The following is a 24417-nucleotide window of genomic DNA, read 5'->3' as shown; positions in this document are numbered from 1 at the left end:
AGAACACTGATGCGTCTCATTTAGCCAGAGGAATAGAAAAGGAGCTACATTTCTTAGTAGGGTTGAAGCACTTGGTTTGCTCTGGTCAAGTGTCAATGCTTTGCATGAAGGGTGATAGCTCTACTCTGACATCTCCTTCCCAGATGAGACAGCTCCCAGCATGCCTCAGGGTACCAGGACTCGCTATCAGAGCTGCAGACATCACTCAATGTGCTGAGGAGAAAGCTTTTATTCTGCATACCAAATTATTTGCATCAAAAGCTATTAAAGGTTATCGGTCAAAACAATAGTATCGAAGCTCTACAGTATTTGGACACTTCAGCTGCATTAAATGTCATTGGATTAGATAACATATGACATTTATTTTAAAGAAATATAACAGGAAGATATGATGAATTAAATGGATTATTTCCTGGTCTAAACCAACCTTGAGGTCAGTTGGACAAGTGTCTAATTGCATTTTGGGGTCACTGTATTTGAGAGATATTTTAGCTTTGGGTGTGTTGAAGTACAATTGTATGAAAAAGACCAAAAACATCACGTTAGATAAATTGAACATTTTATTTGTGGAAAAAACACAAGCAAAATGCATTAATAGACATTTCTACTGGAAGCATGGGAACTGATAAAGAAGTCTCTAAAAGCAAAGTCGTGCACATGCCAGAAGTCTGTCGAATGTTAGCATTGTATCAGCTATAGACAAGGAGCAGTGATCAATTAAAAAAATGAAGAGAAAGGGCAGTAAAATTTACATTTACAATTAAAATAATGAGCTCAATACAAAATTTACAAATAACAGCAACTAGCAAGAACAAAACAAGAAAGAAAAGATTTTTACTAACAAAATTAAAAATTATTATGCAGAAGAAAACTGTAAAAAGCATTTTACACAAGATATTGACAAAATTAAAGGAGCCAGGACTATACAGGTAAACTGAAATTTCACAAGGTTAACGCTATAGCATACGTAAACAAGCATTCTATATTTGGGTTTCTGAAAAAGAAAAGAAAAGAAAAAAAAGCTAAAAAAAATGTAACCATCTTTACACAGTAAATTAAGGTTACTGGTCGTACACAAGAACAGAACTGCTTGCGCGTTAAAAAACAAAAGTTTAGCTCCATTGCTATTCCATTCCTATTATGTTGGCTTTTGCACCATTTTGAGTTATACATAAGCAATTTAAATTCAGCAATTGTTTTTTCTCCTCAAATTTGAATAAATCAAGATACAATTCATCGTTTGTTCTTTTTTTCCTTTACAATTTTACAAAATTCAGGTAACCGTTTCTGACTGCAGATAAGGCAAGTGAAAAAATGGCTATATTCATACATTTTACGAAATGTTTTTTTAAGCTGTACATTGCAAATTCAATAACTTTGTAGGGGTTAAAATGTAGTAAAATCTCAACAATCTGAACAATGCAGAATAATTAAAGCCCCAGTGATTTGTGATGTCAAACATCTCCCATTCTGGTTATTACTTTGCATACTTTGAGTAAAAGAAAAGATTTTACGAATAGTGTCCATCTTGAATTGCACTGATCTAAATGGGTAACAAAACAAAATCAATATCAATAGAACTGAAATGCTTTGTATTCAACGATCAATACCGGTTTGGTTGGTTAACATCACAAATACAGAAGACACACATTTACCCTCTCAAAACAACCCAGTTAAGCCTTCATTTATACAAGATCCTTAGTCTGTCTACTTCTGCTAATGAAGGTTGTTAACAGAAGCAGATTTCCATTCAAAGCATCAAAGTGTCCATTTATCTCTTCATTTCAAAACATACAAAAGATTAAAAGAACAATTCAAGGAGGGAAAACAGCTTGATGGGAAATCACTGTAATAATTCTATGCCATAGCAGAATTAACACGCAGTACAATGACAGAAGTCAGTGTTGTCTTTACAGATTTGACTTGAATGTCAATGAATTTACAAGTATACAAATATTCTGCATATATCAAGAGGACAAGAATTACACATTTGAAATGGATTATATTAGACTTTATTAAAATGTTATATATCACACATATGGAAATTACATTTTGAATTATTCATTTGCCTAGCATTTCATCAATATCAAATTCCTTTGGTCCTTCAATAAATAAAACTCATATCATATACACATACTTTGTACAAGTTTAATACAGTTCAAAGGGACGATTTGCTGACTTTTAGATTTGTGGGAAACACCAGCTAGACAGCTTGTGTATTTTGAGTCAATGGGGATCCGTAATGTTGAGTGAAATCATGCTTGTGTCAATTTTTCATGACACTCAAGTAAACAAATGAAAAAAAAAAATGTTGGTCCTGAATGCTTGTTAGAGTTCCCGTTCATTCAATGACAGTTTGAAGCTCATGTTCAGCATGTCTCTGATTTCTAGCGGTGGGACTGTTTTGGTAAATACAGCACTGCTCTCCATAACGTAAGTTTCTGAAAATAATGGGGAGAAAAATCACACGTTTGGCTTCAGATTAAAACAAAGCTGAATATAGCCCTAACATTAAAATGGGTTTCTTTCAAATCAAAATTGCAAAATAAGTTCTTCAACGTTAAAGGCCTACGGACCTTTGAGAAGTCAAACCCTTTTAGTGTTTTTACAATACATCATATGTAGAACATGAAGGACATCAAAAGCTGTCAAATAAAACATTTCAAATACATTTGCAAAACCAGACGTTAAGCCAAGTGAGCATTAAGAAAGCTCAGTTCTGAATGTTCAAATCCAAAGCTGACGTCATGCTTGCAATGTCTCCTTGCAGTTTTTGAATCCCAGCTGTCTTCTCCATAAAGCGGATGCAAAACACCATCCGTTTAGTTCATTGACAAAACCAGATCTAGGGAACCCCAGTGCACAAATGTTCAGACCAGTCTCGCAAAATGAAAAAAACAAAAATCCCAAAACAAAGCAACAGAAGAATGCAGCCTGACACCAGGACACAAGCATTTCCATTGTTTTCAAGAGTCGAGGGATCTGTTTCTATGGTGTGAACGTCAGTCTGAGGACTGAAATCATTTCACAGTGTATCTAGCACCATTGCGGGAAGTTTCTCAGGAATCTCCGGCAAGATTGTTTCAACACTAAAGGGGAGCCGTCGGCTTGAGCTACTTTAGCTGTGTGAAACTGAAGTAAAAACAAATCTCTTAAAGTAGAAAGATGCAACATAATAAATAAGAGCAATAATGGTCCAGAATAGTTAAAATGTCGGTGGTTATTGTGCACAGTGGACATTTACAAACATTTTTTTTTTTTTTACAAAAAAAGAAAGAAAAGTTGATTCAGCTGCACATCCACGTACAAATATAAAACAATACATACAAGAGTGGGATGTCTCCTGAAAGGGAAAGGAGGTACAGGTCGCCCAACGACCCAATACCATGGTCCAGTTTGCACCATTCACACAAATGTATGTGTACGCATGTAAGTGTGTGTGGGTAAGAGGACCATAAATCCCCCTTTCGGTAATGGAAATGAACATGAGTTGGCTCAGGGCAAGGTGAGGGGAAAATGGAGGCAAAGTACATCCCTGCGGTCTCGACAGCGTCCGTGGCGCTCAGAATGACTCATCGTGCCCGACCGAGAGGTCTCCCTTTGGGGTCGAAGCACGGGATGAGCCCTTGTCCATGCTCTCGGAACCGGAGCTCTGGTGCTGCAGTTCAGAGCCGGCGCTGGAGGTGACTGTGGAGGACGAGGTGGAGGAGGAGCGGGTCTTCTCCTTAAAGTCTGTTATGATCACTGTGACGTTCCCCACGGTGATGGCCAGCTGCTGGGCTGTGCTCCTGTCAATGTTCTTCAGCTTGGGCCTGCAGATGTGGGGAGAGAGAGAAATATTCAGGGGGGTAGTGCGACAAAGAACGCAATTTAGATCACTTTTGGCAAGCAAAGATAGTGAAGTAACATTCACCTGTAGAGTCATGGCTATCATTTTTAAAATGAAGATAAAATAATGTTTTCATGTATGCCATTGCTTTCCCTTTGCAATTTACGAAACCAAGGTAACTTAATTAAAGTAGGTAATTTTTTTTATATGTATATATATATATATATATATATATATATATATATATATATATATATATATATATAGACTTTAAACGTTAAGTTGGGTATACAATACCATTCAAAAGTTTGTGGTCATTCAAAAATAGTGTTACTACATTTTTTTATTCTTTTTAAAGAAAATAAATTTCTTCAGCAAGGATGCATTAAATTGATCAGAAGTGACTTTCTATTAAAAGAAATCCTGAAAAATATTCATGGATCATGGTTACCACAAAAAAATTAAGCAGCACAACTGTTTACATAGATAAATATAAGAAATGCTTCTTGAAAAACAAGTCATCATGGAGTTATGGCTGCTGAAAATTCAGCTTTGCAATTCTAGGAATAAATAAGATTTTAAACTAAAGTAAAATAGAAAACATTTATTTTAAATAGCAAACATGTTTCAAAATATTCCAAAATATTCCTGTATTTTGATTAAATAAATACATTTTTAAACAAATTATTTTTAAATTAAAATTATATTTTAAATGAATTAAATTATATATATATATATATATATATATATATATATATATATATATATATATATATATATATATATACACATATACACAGGTCCTTCTCAAAAAATTAGCATATTGTGATAAAGTTCATTATTTTCAATAATGTAATGATAAAAATTAAACTTTCATATATTCTAGATTCATTGCACAACAACTGAAATATTTCAGGTCTTTTATTGTTTTAATACTGATGATTTTGGCATACAGCTCATGAAAACCCAAAATTCCTATCTCAAAAAATTAGCATATATCATCCGACCAATAAAAGAAGTGTTTTTAATACAAAAAAAGTCAACCTTCAAATAATTATGTTCAATTATGCACTCAATACTTGGTCGGGAATCCTTTTGCAGAAATGACTGCTTCAATGCGGCGTGGCATGGAGGCAATCAGCCTGTGGCACTGCTGAGGTGTTATGGAGGCCCAGGATGCTTCGATAGCGGCCTTAAGCTCATCCAGAGTGTTGGGTCTTGCCTCTCTCAACTTTCTCTTCACAATATCCCACAGATTCTCTATGGGGTTCAGGTCAGGAGAGTTGGCAGGCCAATTGAGCACAGTAATACCATGGTCAGTAAACCATTTACCAGTGGTTTTGGCACTGTGAGCAGGTGCCAGGTCGTGCTGAAAAATGAAATCTTCATCTCCATAAAGCTTTTCAGCAGATGGAAGAATGAAGTGCTCCAAGACCCTGCCCTTGATAAAACACAGTGGACCAACACCAGCAGCTGACATGACACCCCAGACCATTACAGAGCAACAGTCCAGTGCTGCTTCTCTGTAGCCCAGGTCAGGCGCTTCTGCCGCTGTTTCTGGTTCAAAAGTGGCTTGACCTGGGGAATGCGGTACCTGTAGCCCATTTCCTGCACACGCCTGTGCACGGTGGCTCTGGATGTTTCTACTCCAGACTCAGTCCACTGCTTCCGCAGGTCCCCCAAGGTCTGGAATCGGACCTTATTCACAATCTCCCTCAGGGTCCGGTCACCTCTTCTCGTTGTGCAGCGTTTTGTGCCACACTTTTTCCTTCCCACAGACTTCCCACTGAGGTGCCTTGATACAGCACTCTGGGAACAGCCTATTTGTTCAGAAATTTCTTTCTGTGTCTTACCCTCTTGCTTGAGGGTGTCAATGATGGCCTTCTGGACAGCAGTCAGGTCGGCAGTCTTACCCATGATTGCGGTTTTGAGTAATGAAACAGGCTGGGAGTTTTTAAAAGCCTCAGGAATCTTTTGCAGGTGTTTAGTGTTAATTAGTTGATTCAGATGATTAGGTTAATAGCTCGTTTAGAGACCCTTTTCAAGATATGCTATTTTTTTGAGATAGGAATTTTGGGTTTTCATGAGCTGTATGCCAAAATCATCAGTATTAAAACAATAAAAGACCTGAAATATTTCAGTTGGTGTGCAATGAATCTAAAATATATGAAAGTTTAATTTTTATCATTACATTATGGAAAATAATGAACTTTATCACAATATGCTAACTTTTTGAGAAGGACCTGTGTATATGTGTATATATATATATATATATATATATATATATATATATATATATATATATACGTATACAAACAATGCCATAACAAACTGCCATAACAAACAATGAGTATTGTATGGTAAGAAAGGGGAAAAGTCCTGCTTTTCACCTTTTGCAGTATTTGCATGATTTTTAGTTAAATGCAGAAAAGGATGGTTGTTTCATGCAAACCACGTCGAGGGGTCAAAAACACTTGTCCACAGTAAAAACAGTCCACCCACACAGCTTTTAATGCAAAAGACAGAAGTAACTAAAATGTTACTCTCTGACTAACGCTAACATTTAGAAGTAAAAATCCCTAAACATTGCTTGGAATGCAGAAATGTATGGTCAAAAGATGGGTTTTGAGAGAAAATAAGACCAGGTTCACATTTCCTAAACATTCGTCTGCTCACAGTAGACAAATATAAACAGAGATCAGCAAGACTAACACTAAACAGCAGACATTTCAAAAGTTAAACATCACCAAAACTGACATTTACACAAAAAGCCAAACATAAAATCTTTCAAAAAATGGAGACATATTTCCTGGGTTGTGTGCATAGCAAAAGCACAAAGCTAAATCTCATTGATTGGCATTAGCCTCAGTTGTTAGTATGCCTCCAAGACAAGGTGACACAATGAGCTCTGCTGGCAGAAGCAGACAGAAACAGAATGGTGGGACGGCAGCCAACAGGGCGTGTGGGAGTAAAGCTGTGCTGCTCATTTAAGATCAGCCTACGACTCGCTCATTCAGAGAGAAAGGGGTTGAGACAGAGAGAGAGAGAGAGGTAGAGAGAGGTAGAGAGAGAGAGAGAGGTAGAGAGAGAGAGAGAGGTAGAGAGAGGGAGAGAGAGAGGGAGAGAGAGAGAGAGAGATAGAGAGAGAGAGAGAGAAGGCATTTGTGAATCAGAGCAGTTTCTAGAGTGATTTTCGTCGCTGCTGACTGCCAGCTTTGTTCACTGTCAGAGTGACTTACAACACATTCTCAAGTCAGATCAGTTTTTATTATTACACTACCATTATTTGGGCTTTTAAACAGCAGCATTAAGCATGCTTCTGAAATTGTATGGCAGTGTCTAGTGCTAATAGAAGTGTCTTCGCCTTTCCAGACTATGTGAGCATTGCTGAGGGGCAGGATGCAGGCACCTGTACAAGCAGTTTATTTGGACCGCCAATAGTCTTTTCTCCAGGATTCTTTGATGAATATGGTTAAAAAAGAACAGAAAATATTACTTTCAAAATTGCTGTAAAAAATGGCCAAATTCTGACAGTAACGTACCGTTTTCCATTAAAATGGTAATGTGCTGTAAAAAACAATGCATTCTGGGAAATATTCTTCACGGTAAGCAACTGCTGTTAATTTACAGCTCATTTTCAATATTAATCTACTGTATTTATGTATTATGGCTTTGTACTGTAGTGCCCAATGCATTGTGGGCTCTTGCATTTTTGAAGTATTAGCATAATGGCGCTGAACGGGTGTTTCACAGGAGTTTGAGTACGAGTAAGTCCTCCTATCTGTGATCGTGGTGAAAACTAAACGAAGCGGAAAGGAGAGGGTACTTTGAAACGGACTGCAGCAAGGAGTGCGTTCTTTTAAAACTGGACCGGTGACTGTGGTGAGCAGGAAGAACTTAAACTGAAAAAGCGATGCCTGAAACTAACTTGTTCGTGTTTGCGCCAATTATGACACTTTGAATCTCGTAAGAGAGAACTTTGAAACTGACTGCAGCGAGGAGCACATCCTTTTAAAACTGGAGGTGGTCAGAATATTTTCTCTCACATCCAAATCACTCGAAAGGTGACTGATGAGCTGGAACTGAACAAGCCGGAATAACGTTCGAGTGTGCGTACAAGTGAGCGATTATAAACGCCTTAAATAGAGAGGGTAAAATCCTGTCGATTTACTGAAAAACAATGAATTCCCAAATGTCAGTGTTTATTAAGGCTTTCAGACTGTGTATTTCTTAGTGGCACTCAGCCTGGTGGTTTTAGTCATCTAGTGCTTGTTGGCGAAAAAAAAGAAAAAAAATGAAATAACCGGTCAAAATTGGTCATGCTTTTAAAACCGAATTTCATTTAACTGTATAAGCTATACAAAAGTGTGAGTTTTTTCTCCACTTTTTCTTACAAACGTTCACATTGCTTTTACTATATTTTTGTCCATTTTGAGTGTTCTTGCTTGTAAATAAATGTTCACCTTTTTATTAGCCTATTACTGTAGTAATTACCTGTGTGATTTTAATTCCCAACCTATTTTGAGGTTCCCAAAAATGACACATTTGGGTTGTTTTTATCTCACCATTTTTTAGAGCGTGTAATAAATTAAAAAAAAATCACAGAAATGTACTGCATGTATTTTTAGTTAATACGGTAGAATTACAGTATATTGCAGGCATCTCTGCTGCCAGTATTTTACTGTAAAATAAACAAATACTGGATTTTGTTTTTACAATAAGCTGTAAAGCAATTTCACAGCATTCATACCATATAATTACAGTAATTGCTGGCGACTCTGCTGCCAGTATTTTACCAATAATTTTTTTACTGTACTGTCAAATGCATTGGCAGATTTATGTTTTTGAAAAGTAGTGTATGTTAAACAAAGTTGATAGACTATCTAATAAACAGCAGGAGTGTGTAAAAAGTAGGGATGTAACGATTCACTCAACTCACGATGCGATACGATTCACGATACTGGTTTCACGATACGATTTTCTCACGATTTTTTTAACAAATGATTAATTTAAGAAATTATAAATGAAAAAGTGTCCCTTTTATTATTTCTCAGACAAAATGCTGCACATTTCTTTTTCATTTTGAAATATATTTGTCAAATAAAAAAAACTACATTAAAATTTTTAAAAAAATCCCTTCAAGGTTGTTTCAACTCTGTCTGTCTGTCTGGTCAAGAGGGTGGACACTTGTACCTTCCCACACTAAGTAAAAGACTATGTAAAATTAGTACCACATTTAGATGGGTTTTAATTTTGTTATAATTTGTAACATTACACTAGCAAGAGTGAAAAAAAAAAAACACATATAGAAAAATATGCCATAACCATCAATAAATTCTATATATATAAAAAAAATATATCCATGTACACATTTAGAGAAAGAGATGTAAAATAAATACAACACCTGGTTGCCACGGAAACACTAATGCACCTTGTGATCTCCGTGGCTCTCGCACTTGTCGTATTAATGCCTTTTACATGAAAACGGAGGTGGCTTGTGCTTCTCAAGGTGGTGATGATTATTATTATTAGTCTACGGAAAGTCAAAATGCCGCCACACCTCCGATTTGATGAGTCAATATCTACGCTTGCCGTCGTCATGTGTTTGACGGCGCGTGCACACCAGTGAGGCACACACTAGCGCGGCGCGAGCGGAGCAAACCGAGCGTTTTCAGTCCATTCCTATAGAAGTTGAGCTTGGCTCACACAAGCTCAAGTTCCATGAATGAAGTGAAAACACTCGCTAGCTTCACGCCAGTGTGTGCTTGCTGCTATTGTGCCTGTAAAGCGAGGTTCACAACTTCACAGTAGGCTACAGTAAACGCCCCTGCTTAAAACGTGTATCGCGATTCGTTTTAACATTTCAACCGACTTGAATCGTCACACATTTTTATCGATTTTCAACCGGTTGCAAGTGTATCGTTACATACCTAGTAAAAAGTACTGGCATTTTGTTTTATTGGTAGGCAAGGAAAATAGGCAGTAGGCTTGCTACGATAGTCAGTGTTGACTGTGTTACTGGTGCTCAGAAGAAACACCGGTTACATCACTTGCCCATCACTTTTGTTGTTGTTGTGTTTTTCATTAAGAGTAATAGGCTAATGAACTCACCATTCAAGCAACCCGTCCCCAAATTGCCGCTAATTTGAAAGAGAAACTAAAATGCTCACGGCCGCACGTGTAAGCGGGTGTGGAGCGAGCAAAACAGAGTAAAATGTAAAAAGTACATTCATAAAGGTGCGGAGCAGAGCGAGCATTTTTCCATAGGAATGAACTAAAAATATCTTTACTGTCATATCCCTAGTAGGCAGACAGACTGATTGACTGCTGATCCTGTCACTGCTTAAAAAAAAGAAAAAGAAAAAAAAAAGGAATAAATACAAAAATTTAGGTTAGATACCTGGAGATGTGAGAGTTCTTAGTTTTGGTTGTGGATTTGCCAGATTGAATGCTGTTTTGCTCACTGGGTGGGCTTTGATGGCTGTCTGACTTGGGTCTGTAAAGAGAAAGTCTTTTGATTACAAATGCCATAAAGCATAAATCAGATGTTTCTCAAATTCTTATTGGTGATTAACGGACTTGTTCTTTTTGCTGTTGGGTTTCTTGGTGATGGCTGGGGTAATTTCTTTCTCCCGGTCCTTCTTCTCTTTGTCAGGTTGATCCTTCTCGCATTTGTCCTTGTCCGTGTCTGTGCGTTCGATGTCGGGTGTATTTCTGTCGGGACGCTCCCCCTCGGCCCGATCTTTCTCAAGCCTCTCTGGCTTTTCCTTCTTCTCTTTCTTTGGGGGAGGAGGGGTAGCATACTGCTGGGCCACCTGCTGTGCCACCAGTTGGGAGTTTATCCGGGGTTTCCTGTGGGGCCAAACAGAGTAAATAGTATCAGAGTGGCACAAACCAATAGAGTAAACTTCACTCATCTGGTGAGCCTTTAGGTTATCGACAAGTACAAGTTCAATATCTATTTTAAAGTAATATAATGTCCTTTTCAAATGAATGTTCTTGGTTCAACACAAGCTCAAACATCTCTGCATTTGATTACCACAGAAAATAACCTTGTTTTGTCCCTCAGGTTTCGGGGGAAAAACCCATTGCATTTAGATACACTTACAACAGAAATTTGAGGTGAAATGCACTCAATCAGGATATAGGCTATATCAGGCTATATCAGGGCTCGACATTAAAGCTTGTCCGCGACAAGTGGATTTTTTTAAGGGACAAGTAAAAGAGAATTTACTTGGCTGACCGGACAAGTAGCATAATTGTTACGTCAATAACAAAAAATTTTAGTAGGGTATCACCAAAACGAGAGAATGGTTTTGGTTTTATTACATTTATTGTAAGTTACGATTGATAGTGGATAATAAATGTAGGCTATTACTGACGGTAACAAGGTTGCGCTGTTGAGGCTCGAGGAGAAATAGAAACAAAGAAACTCAAGTTAACAACATACTGCTGATAAAAATTCTAAATGTGGAGTTTTTATATTTTTAACATATGATAGTTAAGTAACCTCACAAGACGAGTGTTGTTTTCTTGAATACCATCACGATTGAAAATGTGACATGATTTCATACCACAGTTCAATAAACAGTTCAAATTAAGTCACTTACATTTTAGACACAATATTGAGTGTTTTTGTTCTGTTTTAGCAGCAAATAGTTCCAAACATAGATCACAACAGAACGCGCATCTGACAGCAACACTGAATGATTCAGCATTTTGAATGAATCGGTTGAGTCAAAGATTCAATGGTCCATTCATAAACAAATGCCTCATTCTTGAATGATAAAAAGCAGTTCGAACAAATCGTTTGAATGAATGACTCATTGACTCGCTCATTAAAATTCGCCTCCCACCACCCACTGGCGGTTTAGTGTTATGTTTAAAAGTATCATTCTTTCCAACATTTATTATTTGTATATTCAAAAATATTTAAAACAATCTCATAACATTATTTAATGCAGTTGTAATTTTTCAGTGTAAATTATTTAATTTGATCAGCCCAACCTAGGGTAACAGCCCTATAGTGTCTTCTTATTTTTAAATATTAAATTTATTCATCAAATTTAGGAATTTGAAATGAAAGATGAAGCATACATTTAATAAGATTAGGGAGGGAAATGCCCTTTAAAGGTGCAGATATGACAATATGCAGATTTAAATATATAAGCTGATTGAACACTGATGAGGATATTGCTTCAGAATAAATTATATTTACAATACTTTTTTTTTTTCCTCGGACAAGCAACTTTTTTTACTCGGACAAGTGATTGACAAATTTACTTGAAACACATGAAAAGGCTTAATGTCAAGCCCTGTGTGTGTGTGTGTATATAGAAATAAAATCATTTTATAATGAGTATAATACCAAATCATTTTTAATAATTATTTAATTATGTATATAATATGACAGAGTTGAAATATTGCATAACTATAGATAAGTTATTTATAAGTTCTAAGTTTAGTTTTATTTATATTTATTAAAAACGCTCTTTGGAGCAAATATACAGAATCATGTTAATAACATTTGACCAGAAATTCATTGTACAGCAATGTACAGCATCAAAAAGTCTCCTCTCCATCACATGTCTGGATGTAATCCACCTCAGTCAGTGTTTACACAAAACCATTTTAAAGCACAGATTCAGCGAATTGTGAAGACTTTAAGGCATACCTAGCCAGGTAATGCCCCCTGCAGGGATTTCTGTGACTAAAACCCTTTCACTGGTCCCCGAATGTGATGACAGCCCATCGCCAGCTGTGTGGGTCTGCTGAATGTGTAATCTCATTACTCTACTCTAATAAATGACTGTGAGGATCATAGGGTGGGACATTTGCAGCATGTCATTGTCATGGGGACTAATCAGATTAGCTAGCTATAAGGTTTGGCCCCATTTGTCACAAACCGGATAGAAAGTGGTTTTCATTCTGGCTGTTCTCTCAAACAAACAAGCTATATCAAAACTTTGGGTATATAAAAAGTAGCACAGAGTGGGAAAAGATTATTAAAAAATGATGGTCAAAAACACTATTAATATTATTCACAAAAGCAGAATATCTGGGCGCTCAAAAAAAAAAAAAAGTACCATAAGAGAGCCATAAAAATAGTCCATACGACTTGATCTCAAGTCTTATATAAACATAGGCCTACAATAGCTTTGTCTGAGGAGTAGATCCAAACATAAGTTATTTAGTGAAATCAGATATTATATAATGTCTTGCTCTCAGACTTACGTTATGTGCTTGAATGTTCAAACACAAGAACTTAATTTACAAAAAGTGCAAGCCTGAAACTGCACAATATTCATCTGTTCTCATGTGCATCATGAATATACCAGGTTTAAAAGTTACCAGGTAAGAAGTGATTTATAAATCTGAGAATATGAATTTCTTTACAAAAGAATAGTATCTATATGGGTGAGGAAACCTTTTTGCTTCTGTGCGCACACACATTCTGTAACGATGGAAAGCTGGAGGCTCTCTCTCCTCGGCGCGGTGTTGAGTTAATTAAAAGCCAAGGGGCTGTCTTAGATCTGAGGCAGCGCGCCATGCAGCCCGAGCCAACTCACGTTCCTCAAGCATAATGGCCAACATCTGGCAGCAGCTGGGGGTAACAGAGGATTTCAACTGATCATGGGGCTGAAGCTGAAGCCCACAAGTGTTTTTTTTTTTTTGCTTTGTCTAAACATTTAGACTCGGGAGTCCTCTTCACCTCAATATTTCAGATCAGTCGCAGTTGGGAATGTTTAGCTGTTTAGATGGCGGTTAGATTCTTAAAACTCATGAATGAAAGATTAAGGCCAGACATACTCAATATACTCACTTAAATGCACAAACATGAAGGCTTAGCCAATGTATTGTACTGTCCCGCTTAACATGTGTTCCCACGGAAGGTAACCACAGAAAATAAACCCGAGAATACTTTTGGAATGTAAAATCGAGACTGAATCATTGTGTTCACATATTTGTGTAGAGGACATTTATGACTGCAAGAAAGCATGCATAATAACAACTCATCCACACATTGCACTGACTGGCTATGACTGTTGAGCTGCACAACATTCGTCGCAAAAGGTTATCACTAGAATCATGTAATGTTGTGTCTGGTTAGGAGTGTAAGACGTCACAGAATAATAAACAAGGCAGAATGCAACTGAAGCACTGATAAAAGCAGTTGCAGTGATCCCAAGACCTAATGGTCCTGTTGATGCCCTTCAACTCAAACCAATATATAACCCCGGATAAAACTAACAGCTGTCTACTAGTGGTTTGAAGAAAACATGTGGCCCTTAGATAGCGGTGGTTCTTTCACACCCTATGACTGATGTGATAGACGCCTTTTTCACAGAGACCAGCCAATGTGAAGCCAATCAATCCCTCATAATGGGGAATCATGTTCAAAAGGCCAGCACAACTCCAATCAATACAACCTCTGCAAGGAATTAGATGAGCTTTAGGGCCCACTGGCAAATGATACTGAAGAGCATCTTCTAGACCATGTGGGAATAGTATGCATCAGGTCTGTGCTGGCCAATGGAAGAAAAAAGAGAGATCAGGAACTAATACACTGCAGAATAACTAAGGAAAAGCAAACAATTTTAAGAGTTATTATTTATCTTTTTACATTAATGCTATTAAAGGCAACATATGCATTGCAGAGTATGATTAACACTGTGTTATGATCTTCTATAATCGAATTTACTGTTACACCACATGCATTTTCTCTCAACTATTTCCGTTCCAAAACTGACTGTATTTACTTGAACACTGGACAAGACGGACATTGAGTAAATGGGACGGGACTGAAAAATTACGCACAATACCTGTAACCACGCGCCGAAATTAAGCCGTGCCGCTGGTATCAGTGTATCGATATTGCCGAAAAGGAGTATTGGAACCGTTTCAGATATTTTAGTATCAATACATATTGAAATATCAATATTTTTGACAAAGATACTAAGACATGCCTACATGCTTCAGATGTGCACTCAGAAAACTTCACACAGCACAAGTTGTCATGCGCATCTTCGTGCGCTTGTTTAAATTGGCAAGCCTTAAAAACACGCACATTTCCGTCAACTGTCTTTCATGCTTATGAAGCCCTACCCAGCGCTTTCGTTAGTGTTTTGATTCTGTCCGAATTAGCACCGAGTGTGCAATGTGTGCTGTTTTGGTCTCATCTGCGCATGCGCACTATCAACACCTGGTTGATGACACATACACGACTGGTCATATTACATGAATTGCCTTAAGCAGGGGTCTCCAACCTTTTTTCATTTGAGAGCTACTTTTTAAAAAAGACAGTGGCCGAGAGCTATGTGAGCTTTACAATACTTAAATCTCTTAAATAATGTCTCATAACTCTCATATTAATAAATTATCTAAACTGTTTTAGACCTAAGAGTTTTTGTAGGCCTATATCACCCTTAAATGTCAGAGAAAAGAACAGAATCAGAGGTTAATTTTTTTAAAGATAATTGTACTTTGCATATTAAAGCCTACTGTACAAACACATAATTATAGTTGATTTTATAGTGTATTTTATATAACTAGAGATGAAATGGCATGAAAATTTGGCATTTCATGATTATAGTGACCAAAATGATCAAACAGAATCCTGTTCAAAAAGTACTAATACTACACAATAAAATCAATTCACCAAGTTTTATGTCGAAAACCAGCAAATAACAAATATAATTAGCATTAATATGCACTTTAACATAAACATTAAAATAACAACATTAAAAATGATGGCCAGATGTCTTGCGACATGTTATCTACTAACATGTAGCCTACAAGTTCAAATAAAGTTTTGACAAAAAAGATTTATAAAAAGTAACCTTGCATATTTTAGCCTTTAAATCATATTTATAAAAAGAAGGAGTCAAAAAAGATAAATTACTGACGTTTACAATGCACATTAGCTTATCTTTTATTAATAATAGTAAAATTAGGTCAGATTTTCCCATGGCGTCTGTCGTTGCTATGCAACCACGCACTGTTCTCTCAACAATGACAGAAGTTTTAGTAGCTAATGGATTTTTTCATCTCTCTCAGCCTGGCAAAAATGAGCGTGTCGCTTCAATTATGAGCTTCCTACATTTGAAATAAACTTGAGCGCGCAAAAGACGCGATATGTGAACGGCCCCTTTGCAAGCTACCTCAAATCATGCCACGAGCGACTGGTAGCTCGCGAGCAACTGGTAGCTCGCGAGCGACTTGTTGAAGACCCCTGGTCTTAAGCATACGGCACTCGCATTGAACAAAGTTTACAAAGTGTATACATTTTTTGACCATCACAATTATAATGAATTGGGAAGCCAGAATGTTCCCAGACAAGAGATGTTTATGATGCAGGCAGCTAGGACTGTCATGATTATGAAATTTGGCTGAGGATTAACTGTCTAAAAAATTATTGTGGTTATGGCGATTAATTGTCTGTTTTATGGTGATTAATTGTCTGTTTTATGGCTTTGACGATTATGCCGATTAATTAGTCTGTTTTAGGGCTTTGTCATAATTTTTTTGTATACTCCATTCATTAAATAAGTCTGATAAATTTAATCCTTTGTAAATTATAATTTTGCAGCATAACATTACAGGCCAATCACAAACTGGCCAATCACAGAAAAAACCATAAAATGTATCATTCATATACAGTATGAATTAATGGTCACTTTTTTATTTGTTTAACACAATCCAGAATCCACTAAATACACACTACTTCATTATAGAGAAAACATGTTAATAAAAATATATAATCATAAGCTATGGCCATTTTTTATTAAACTTAGTGAGTGTATAAATCAGCAATAAAAAAGTAATTCTTGAAAAAATCAGCACATATATTTTTATCAAATCTAAACATACATGCATGCATGCATACATACATACATTCATACATGCATGTATTAGGGGTGTAACAGTTCACAAAATTCACGGTTCGGTTTGATACGATACAGTGGTGTCACGACTCGGTTCGGTTCGATACAATACAGCAGAAAAGAAAAATGCCAGAGAAACTTCCTATTTATTAAAAGAAAACATATTTTTTTAATAAGTGTGAGTTTTCCTACATCTTGAAACTTTTAGTTTTATAAATGGGGGTAATCTTGAAGGATGAACAAATAATGTTTTGGTCATCACATTAAAAATAACATTTAAATATAATATACTCAAAGATAATATTTGAGTTCTGAAGTGCTGGAAAAGATGTGTGATGTACTTCAAAGCATTTTACTATTTCTGCCAATCTTCCATGGTTACAGTGAGTGTTACTACAGTAAATCCATGGTGATTGTTGCTGATCTGTGGACTTAAAACCTATAACTAGTTCATTCATGGAACAATGTTTCTCCTGGTTTCCACGTCAGCGCTGTTTGATCCGTTAATAACGGGAGAAATTGTAATGCTTCTCACTAGATCTCGCAGTCATGTTATTACTTCAGTGGCGAATTCAAATGCTTTGTTTACTGGATCTCTCAGCGCTGTATAACAGTGTCGCTTAGTGATGCTCCGATCGATCGGCATCGGCCGATATTCACATTTTATGATTCGTCCGTACTCACTAAACTTGGCGGATCTCACAAACCGATCACAATTTGATTACGTCAAAACGTGAGAAGGTACATGATGCGTGGGAATTTAAATGATTGGGCAGTCATGTCATCACCGGTGTGGAATTACTATGATGTGTCGAGAAACAATGAAAAAAATGAGCTATGTGCCATGTATGTTTCAAAGTAATCTCATGTGGAGCAGCATTGTCCTCCAGAGAGATCGGCTTTCTGAAGAGTAGGCGCTTCGCTCGCTCAGTCCACACAGCTCCGCCCGCTCAGAACGCCTCAGTGACACGCTGGTTAGGAAATATGTGAAATAAATTGGGCTGCCCGTGCAAGACTAAAGTTTTTCTAGTTGACTAGTAGTAGTTCATTTAAGCCATTAGTCTAATCACATATATTAATTTAATTACTTAAATTTATATGGGAGAAAATACTAAACCATAATGAGCGTTATCGTAATATTGCCTATATTCCGCATATTGATGAAACATTGATTGAAATTAAGATACAATGTTTACAAAATCGAAATTCACTTTAAAGAATGGCTTTCTGCAAAACAAAACTTAATTAAGTGGTCAAAATCATGTCTGACTCACTCCAAATGTTTCCTGATATATTGGACATCTTATGATCCTATCTTAGCCATCTCATGCGGTTCCTTTTTCATATAACCAACATAGATGAAATAAAAAAAATAACGTTATATAAAACAAATATGAAATATTTACGTTTTTAAGTTATATTTAAACATCAGACCACTCCGCTTTTCTCGTGTGTGGCCTATACATGCATGTGGGCGTGCATATGGGGGAGGGGTGCGATTTTCGAATAATAACCAGCTATCTTCGAATATCATTTTTCCTTGAAATGCCCATCCCTTCTAATGAGTAGCATCAAACTGCTTCAATTTGTTCTTTTAGGAGTTTAAATTATTTATTTAATTTTTGTCCTGCTCAGACTTGTATTGGACAAGGTTTAAGTTTCATCAGACTTCTCTATTTCAGGTGATTAAATGTTTATGTTGTCCTCCAAAGTTTACTATTGGACAATGTTTAATTTAAGATTGTGGGCTGCATCAGACTGCTCCATTTTGTTTGTAATTATCTTTGTCTTATATTAAGTATATTAAGCATCGGTGTCGGGATCGGTATCGGTTTGTTTGTTTTATTTTAAATAAAAGTTTCTTTGATTGTTCGTCGGTTCCCGCCTCCTTCTTCCCTGAACATTGCTACACTGATGCCGAAAACCGGGAAGAGGGAGGAACGCACTGTCAGAGAGTCCCCGTTGTGTGGGGAATCCGCGGTGCCATCGAGCATGGTGCGCGAATCGCCGACGCTCGCCGTGGGCCGGAGCCTGCTGCCATCCGCCGAACGAGGGGAGGAGCAGGGAGTGGGGGACTCGCAGCCATGGACGCTCGAAGCGGTGCGCTGGAGTGAGTTGCCGGTGGGAAGGTCGAGCTCGCTGCGGCCGCCTGGGTATTGGAGGGGCGGCTGCCATCCGGGAGGGAGAGGAGTCGCCGCCGCTCGCCGCGGGCCGGAGCCTGCTGTCGTCCACCAGTGAACGGGAGGAGCAGGGAGCGGGGGACTCCTGCCGTCTGCCCAAGAAGATGGCGATACTATACTCACGCTTTTAGGAGTTGGGACATGACGGAATATTCACTGGCATATTCGGGCGAGCATTACATTGTCACTTAAGTTTACCATTCGCTCGTCTTTTTAAGTCTTACCACGCTAAACATTCAAGCGATTTTAAACTATTCAGTACTCGCACGCTCTCTGACAGATGGTTTTCTCTGCATTCATACATAGAGTAAAGCCGCCTCACAAATAGCCTGTGAGTAACAAAAGTTCTTTTTCACGGATTATATCACGTTTACAGACAAAAACAAGCAAAATGATGTCTTGGTGGGTATCCAACAGAGTCGGTTATGCCTTAAATAAGCATAAAATGCATGTGACAGTATAATGAAAACAGGATCCGTGCACTAGCTCTTAAAGTGACAGCAGCCATATGTGTCTGTGATTAATATTGTTGTCAAAACAACAAAAGATAGCTTTAATTATAAGGAATCTGGATTTATAGTCGATGTATTTAATTTAGTCAGGACTAAAATACTACCCTATGTTATTTTCGTGGGTACTTGTGGGTACCCCCCGGGCCTGTGAGGGGCGATGGGGGTATGTGGCGAACAGGACGGCCGAGGGACGTGAGAGAACGGCGCGAGGCTGGTGGTGCGATTGCTAATGAGCAACACCTGTGAAGCACAACGGTCTCGCATCTCTCACGGAGGAGCGGAAGCATAAAGGAGGAGCTACGACGTTGATGATCGAGAGAGGAAAAGGCCTGTATTTTAGTTGTGTTTGGTTTTTGTATTTTATTTTAGCCAGCAGTCGTCCGCGAGGGGCTGCTGGCAGTTCTTTATGTTTATTTTCGGTAGCCAGCAGTCGTCCGCGAGGGGCTGCTGGTGGTATTTTGGTTTGTTTGCTTTATTTTAAATAAAGTTTCTTTGATTGTTCGCCGGTTCCCCTCTCCTTCTTCCCTGAACATTGCTACAATCACGTTGTCAGCATTCGCTCAAACTGATTTGCTGAAATTAAAACTGGGATGAGCACCATCCAATGCCGTTTGTGCATTAGCCTAGTTCTGCCCACTCCCGGAGAAACCAGCATATTTTCTGCTTGTTCTTAAAGGGGTCATATAATGGTACATGCACTTTTTCAAGTTGATTGTACTGAAATGTGTGTTGGCACTGCCTATACACAACCATCATATAATGATAAAAATCTATCCAGTGTTTTTGTTTTAATCTCCTTATATGTTTTCCCCAGCCTCAAATTGAGCCGTTCGATTTTGTGATGTCACTAAATCGGACGCCCATCCCACGATTGTTGATTGACAGCAGCGTTTCAACAGATCCCTGCCCTGAGCGTGCTGTCAGTCATCATAGTCCGTCATTGTTGATACGCTGGATCAGAATGGCGTCTAAGCGATTGTGGTGTTCTGTTCTTGGGTGTAATAACGAACACAGCAGTAATTTTGATGTTCCTAAATCCGAACCGCTGAAGACACAGTGGCTGAGTTTTGTTTTCGAAGGGAATATTCCCCACGAGCAACGTCAATGCTTTCATGTTTGCGCGATTCACAAATCTTTTCTCACCAGACTGCTTTATTAACGAAGGAAGTAACTTATAAAGCTGATTTTGATAAGAAGCTGCTCCTGAAAAAAGAATCGTTACCAACTATTCTAATCTCCCTGCTGAACCTCCAGAAAAAGTAAGTGTAAAATTGTATTAACCTTTATATTAATCTTTGCAAATCGCTTCACGATGAATGCGGCTAAGGGTTTACACTCAGGGTACATACGGCATGTTTTCTATGTACGACGTTCTCAATAGAATTCATAATCCCACGTTTATAATGAACAACGCGTTATGGTTATTGTGTTATTACAAACTGAGTATGTATAACTTACATCAGTAAACACATAGCGTTCGTACATCTCAATAAGTTACTCTACCCTGCCAGTACACAAAGATAGATCAAAGTGACAATATAATAACCAACCATTCAGAAACGTCATGTTCGAGCCTTAATTGTCGAACTTCTTCAGGCCGTCATCTTGTTCCGACTCCGGTTCAAACTGATAAGGTTGCACAGATGTGTCCTCCTCAGAGACTCCCGCTGCCAATTTTTTCCTATACCCTCAACTGCTGTCAAGGAAACACTCCACGTGCGGTGTGGTCATAACGCTGTTATGAACGCCCGCAGAACAGAGGGGTGGAGTGAGCGAAGCTCATTATCATTTAAAGGAATATGCACTGAAATGGCGTGTTGAAAACAGAGCTATTTTTGACCAGGTAAAATTTGTGTTTTCTTACAATACTAACAAAATTTTTTAATTAAAGTATATTACAAACTTTTCATTTAGACCCTAAAGAATCAAATTAACTTGTATGAGAATGGAATTATATGACCCCTTTAAGAGCTGAATAATTGCAGATGAACTCTTATTTTGACAGAAAAATACAAACAAGAATATAGTTTACATGTAGCGCGCCGATTTTGCGTGTTATGTAAGACTCTCGCTGTCTCTCGTGTGTGAGAGAAACGCGACGTCGTGCGCCTTCACACTAGAGTTTACGGTATGTCAAATACAGGTACAGATCGCTTGACGGAGAGCGAAACTCTCACAGTGTGTTCAACGAGTGAAAATATATCTATGCTAAACTTATACTAGGCATCTAACACGCACTGGCTAGTAAAGTCTAAGAATTTATTAGCCAATGATAGGGCAAAAAAAAAAAGTTTGGTTCTGGTTGGTTGTCAGTTGAGGTCATGGGTCGGTAGGGACTTTTTTTTTTTTTTTTGTCCAGTGACAGCAAGGGATAGGAAGGAAATTATTATTATTATTTTTTTAATTTTTATTTACAGTAGCGATGGAAAAGCTACTCTATTTTTTCATAACATAGCCTACCTGTAGCATGTACTCTACAACCTTGTGTGTCCCAGCATGTTACACACACACGCTGATTTTAAATGTGTGCGCGGGGGCAAACGGGACGTCAGACGTCTCGTGAGTTCAGTGTTGGAAAGATCAGTTGTTTTAACCATTCATTAAAACGAATCGGTTCAAATGAGTCATTAGTTCGCGAATTGGACGAAGCCTTATCGGACGTGTGCGCGTTGTGTGATTATCCCGGCGGTTAGGACATCCCACAAGATTAGTGTCATCACAGAAAACATTTCATCACTGGATAGTTTTTTCGTTTATTTAAAGTGTGGTTTATATGTTAGCTGAATGTGTGGAACGCTTTTCAGAGAAGATAAGGCAACGTATTTTAGCACAATTCCAGCGGTAATTCAGGAAAAAAGAAATCTCCGAATGCTCTACATGAAACTTTAGTCTTCCGACCTTGCCATCGTGTCGATTTATTTTGATTAATATGTGCGAGGGAGAGAGAGCAAGACAGGGCTTAGTTTTGAGACGGTGAAGCCTATACTTTCGCCTGCAGCAGTGCATCTATATGACAACAACGATGTGTGAACGCCCGTGGCTGCCTCGTTTGTTAGCATTGCTGGAGGACAACAGGCTATACAAATACGGTGCTGTACAAAAACATAAATTATAGTTCGCCTCAAAGTTTTTTATTTGTGTATTTATTTAATTTGTATTATCTCTTCCCCAAGCTCATAAAATAAATTTGGGTCGCACATAAATTGACAGGGTCGGTCGGAAACCGGAACCAATCTAATTTTTTTCTTATGCCTAGACATTTAGTTGCCCAGAGTGAAATTTACTCGCATTGTAGAGGGTTGAATTACTATTAGTACTCTTATACATTTAACAATTTTTATATTTATAGGCTATATGAATCTAAAGAATATCAGTGGCGGGCCGTGCATTTCACACCTAGGCCTTCAGTGGTGTCCAACCTGAATTAATAACTTAGTGTAGCAGCGCACAGACTCTCTATAATTGTTGTGAAATTATTGTTTTTATGTTGCACCGGCAGTTAATGTGTTAATGCGGTCAGTTCGGAAAAGGCCGGTAGAGAGAAAGGAGCGAGTGAGTTCGGCTTGTGCGTTAGTGTTTTTTTTTCACAAAATCCATCCTAATTTCTTGCCTAAAAAAAAAAGACTTAAATTACTCAGTTGTACAGGTTATCTGTGCGTTTCAGTCCCAACAACCATTTCTATCGCCATCGAGGCTAATGCTGAAAGTAGAGTCTGTCTCGTAGTTCTGGCATAAGTTTTACTTCGCTTTAGGGCTGAGAGTGTCCACTCGACAGAAGCAGTGGACACAGGGAAAGCCACCACAACACATGACGATGTGTATAGGTGACCCATGCTCTCACACAAAGTTTTGAACGAAATCAATGAGATCAGCGGGACTTTTGCCTTCAAAATCATACCTGGTATACAATACAGTCAGTTCTGTTTTTACCCGGACAGATCGAACAGTGTGCCGTGACTCTGCGTTAAGCTGGATATGGCTGAATAAGGGATTTTTTCCAGTACGTATGAACCTGCCGGGGGTCGAGGAGGGAAAGAAATATTAATTTGTGGGTTGAAAAACTATTAAATCTACAGGAATATATTTTAGTTTATGCAGTTTGCTAGCTTTGACTACCAGTAAAAGTACGCACTCTGACCATCCAATCAAAGCATGTGAAAATGCTGACGTTATTGTACGCCTGCCAGATGGCTCCAGTGCAGTCAAAGCGAAATCTGATTGGCTGATTAAATCTGACTGATTATCTGATTGGTTAAAGCAACAGTTTCATTGCCATTCGTTGTAAGCTACAGGTGCCGCACTATTGACTCTGAAGGCATCAAGGCAGATTTTTTTAGCCATGGCAACACATGACGGCAGAAATATAATTGGATAAAAGCTCTAACATAAACATACACTGCTGGAAGCAGCACAACAAGAGAAAAGCTATGAAATTAAGAGAATGGACTATTGGGAATAATTTAATACTCATTCATGGAAAAGATATATTAATTTAATACTCATTCATGGAAAAAATATATTAAAGTGCAAGTCAGTGATTCTGATAGTGTTTAGGCCAGCACACAAACAAACAAACAAACACACACACACACACACACACACACACACACACACACACACACACACACACACACACACACACACACACACACACACACACACACACACACACACACACACACACACACACACACACACACACACACACACACACACACACAAATAATATTAAATTAAAATATGCTTATTTGAATTGTATTGTGCAGCTTTTTAATGGGGCAACAATATATGATAGATACGACAGAACAAAACAGGCTTTTAATAATCTTTCGGTTCGCAAAACCGTGATAATATAAATTAAATGCTTCAAAACAAAGCGGCACAAAGTGTGTATGCGCATCGTGGGTGCAGAATGATGTGCTTAGAGCAACATGGAGTCATAGTGCGCAGCGCAAGTGTGCATTTAAAAGTTCACGGCACAAAGCGAAGAAATGTTGAGCGCACAAATCCTA

General features: G+C 38.0%; 1 protein-coding gene across 1 annotated transcript in view; it reads right to left on the bottom strand.

The window, feature by feature from the left end:
- Window positions 1–542: 542 nt before the first annotated feature.
- Window positions 543–24417, bottom strand: part of rybpb (RING1 and YY1 binding protein b) — a 41076-nt gene continuing 17201 nt past the window's right edge. The window contains exons 3-5 of the mRNA XM_077198104.1: window positions 10409–10681; window positions 10230–10325; window positions 543–3812 (exon numbers count right to left, since the gene is read on the bottom strand). Of these exons, the coding sequence (XP_077054219.1) occupies window positions 3563–3812; window positions 10230–10325; window positions 10409–10681 (619 nt within the window). The 3' untranslated portion in view covers window positions 543–3562. The remainder of the gene's footprint in view (window positions 3813–10229; window positions 10326–10408; window positions 10682–24417) is intronic.

The sequence above is a fragment of the Siphateles boraxobius genome, unplaced genomic scaffold (genome assembly GCF_051911475.1).
Source record: "Siphateles boraxobius isolate OS27281-9 unplaced genomic scaffold, OSU_SipBor_1 41, whole genome shotgun sequence".
NCBI classification, from domain to species: domain Eukaryota; kingdom Metazoa; phylum Chordata; class Actinopteri; order Cypriniformes; family Leuciscidae; genus Siphateles; species Siphateles boraxobius.
Note: the sequence above shows the minus strand (reverse complement) of the source record. Positions and strands in the feature narration are given on the sequence as shown.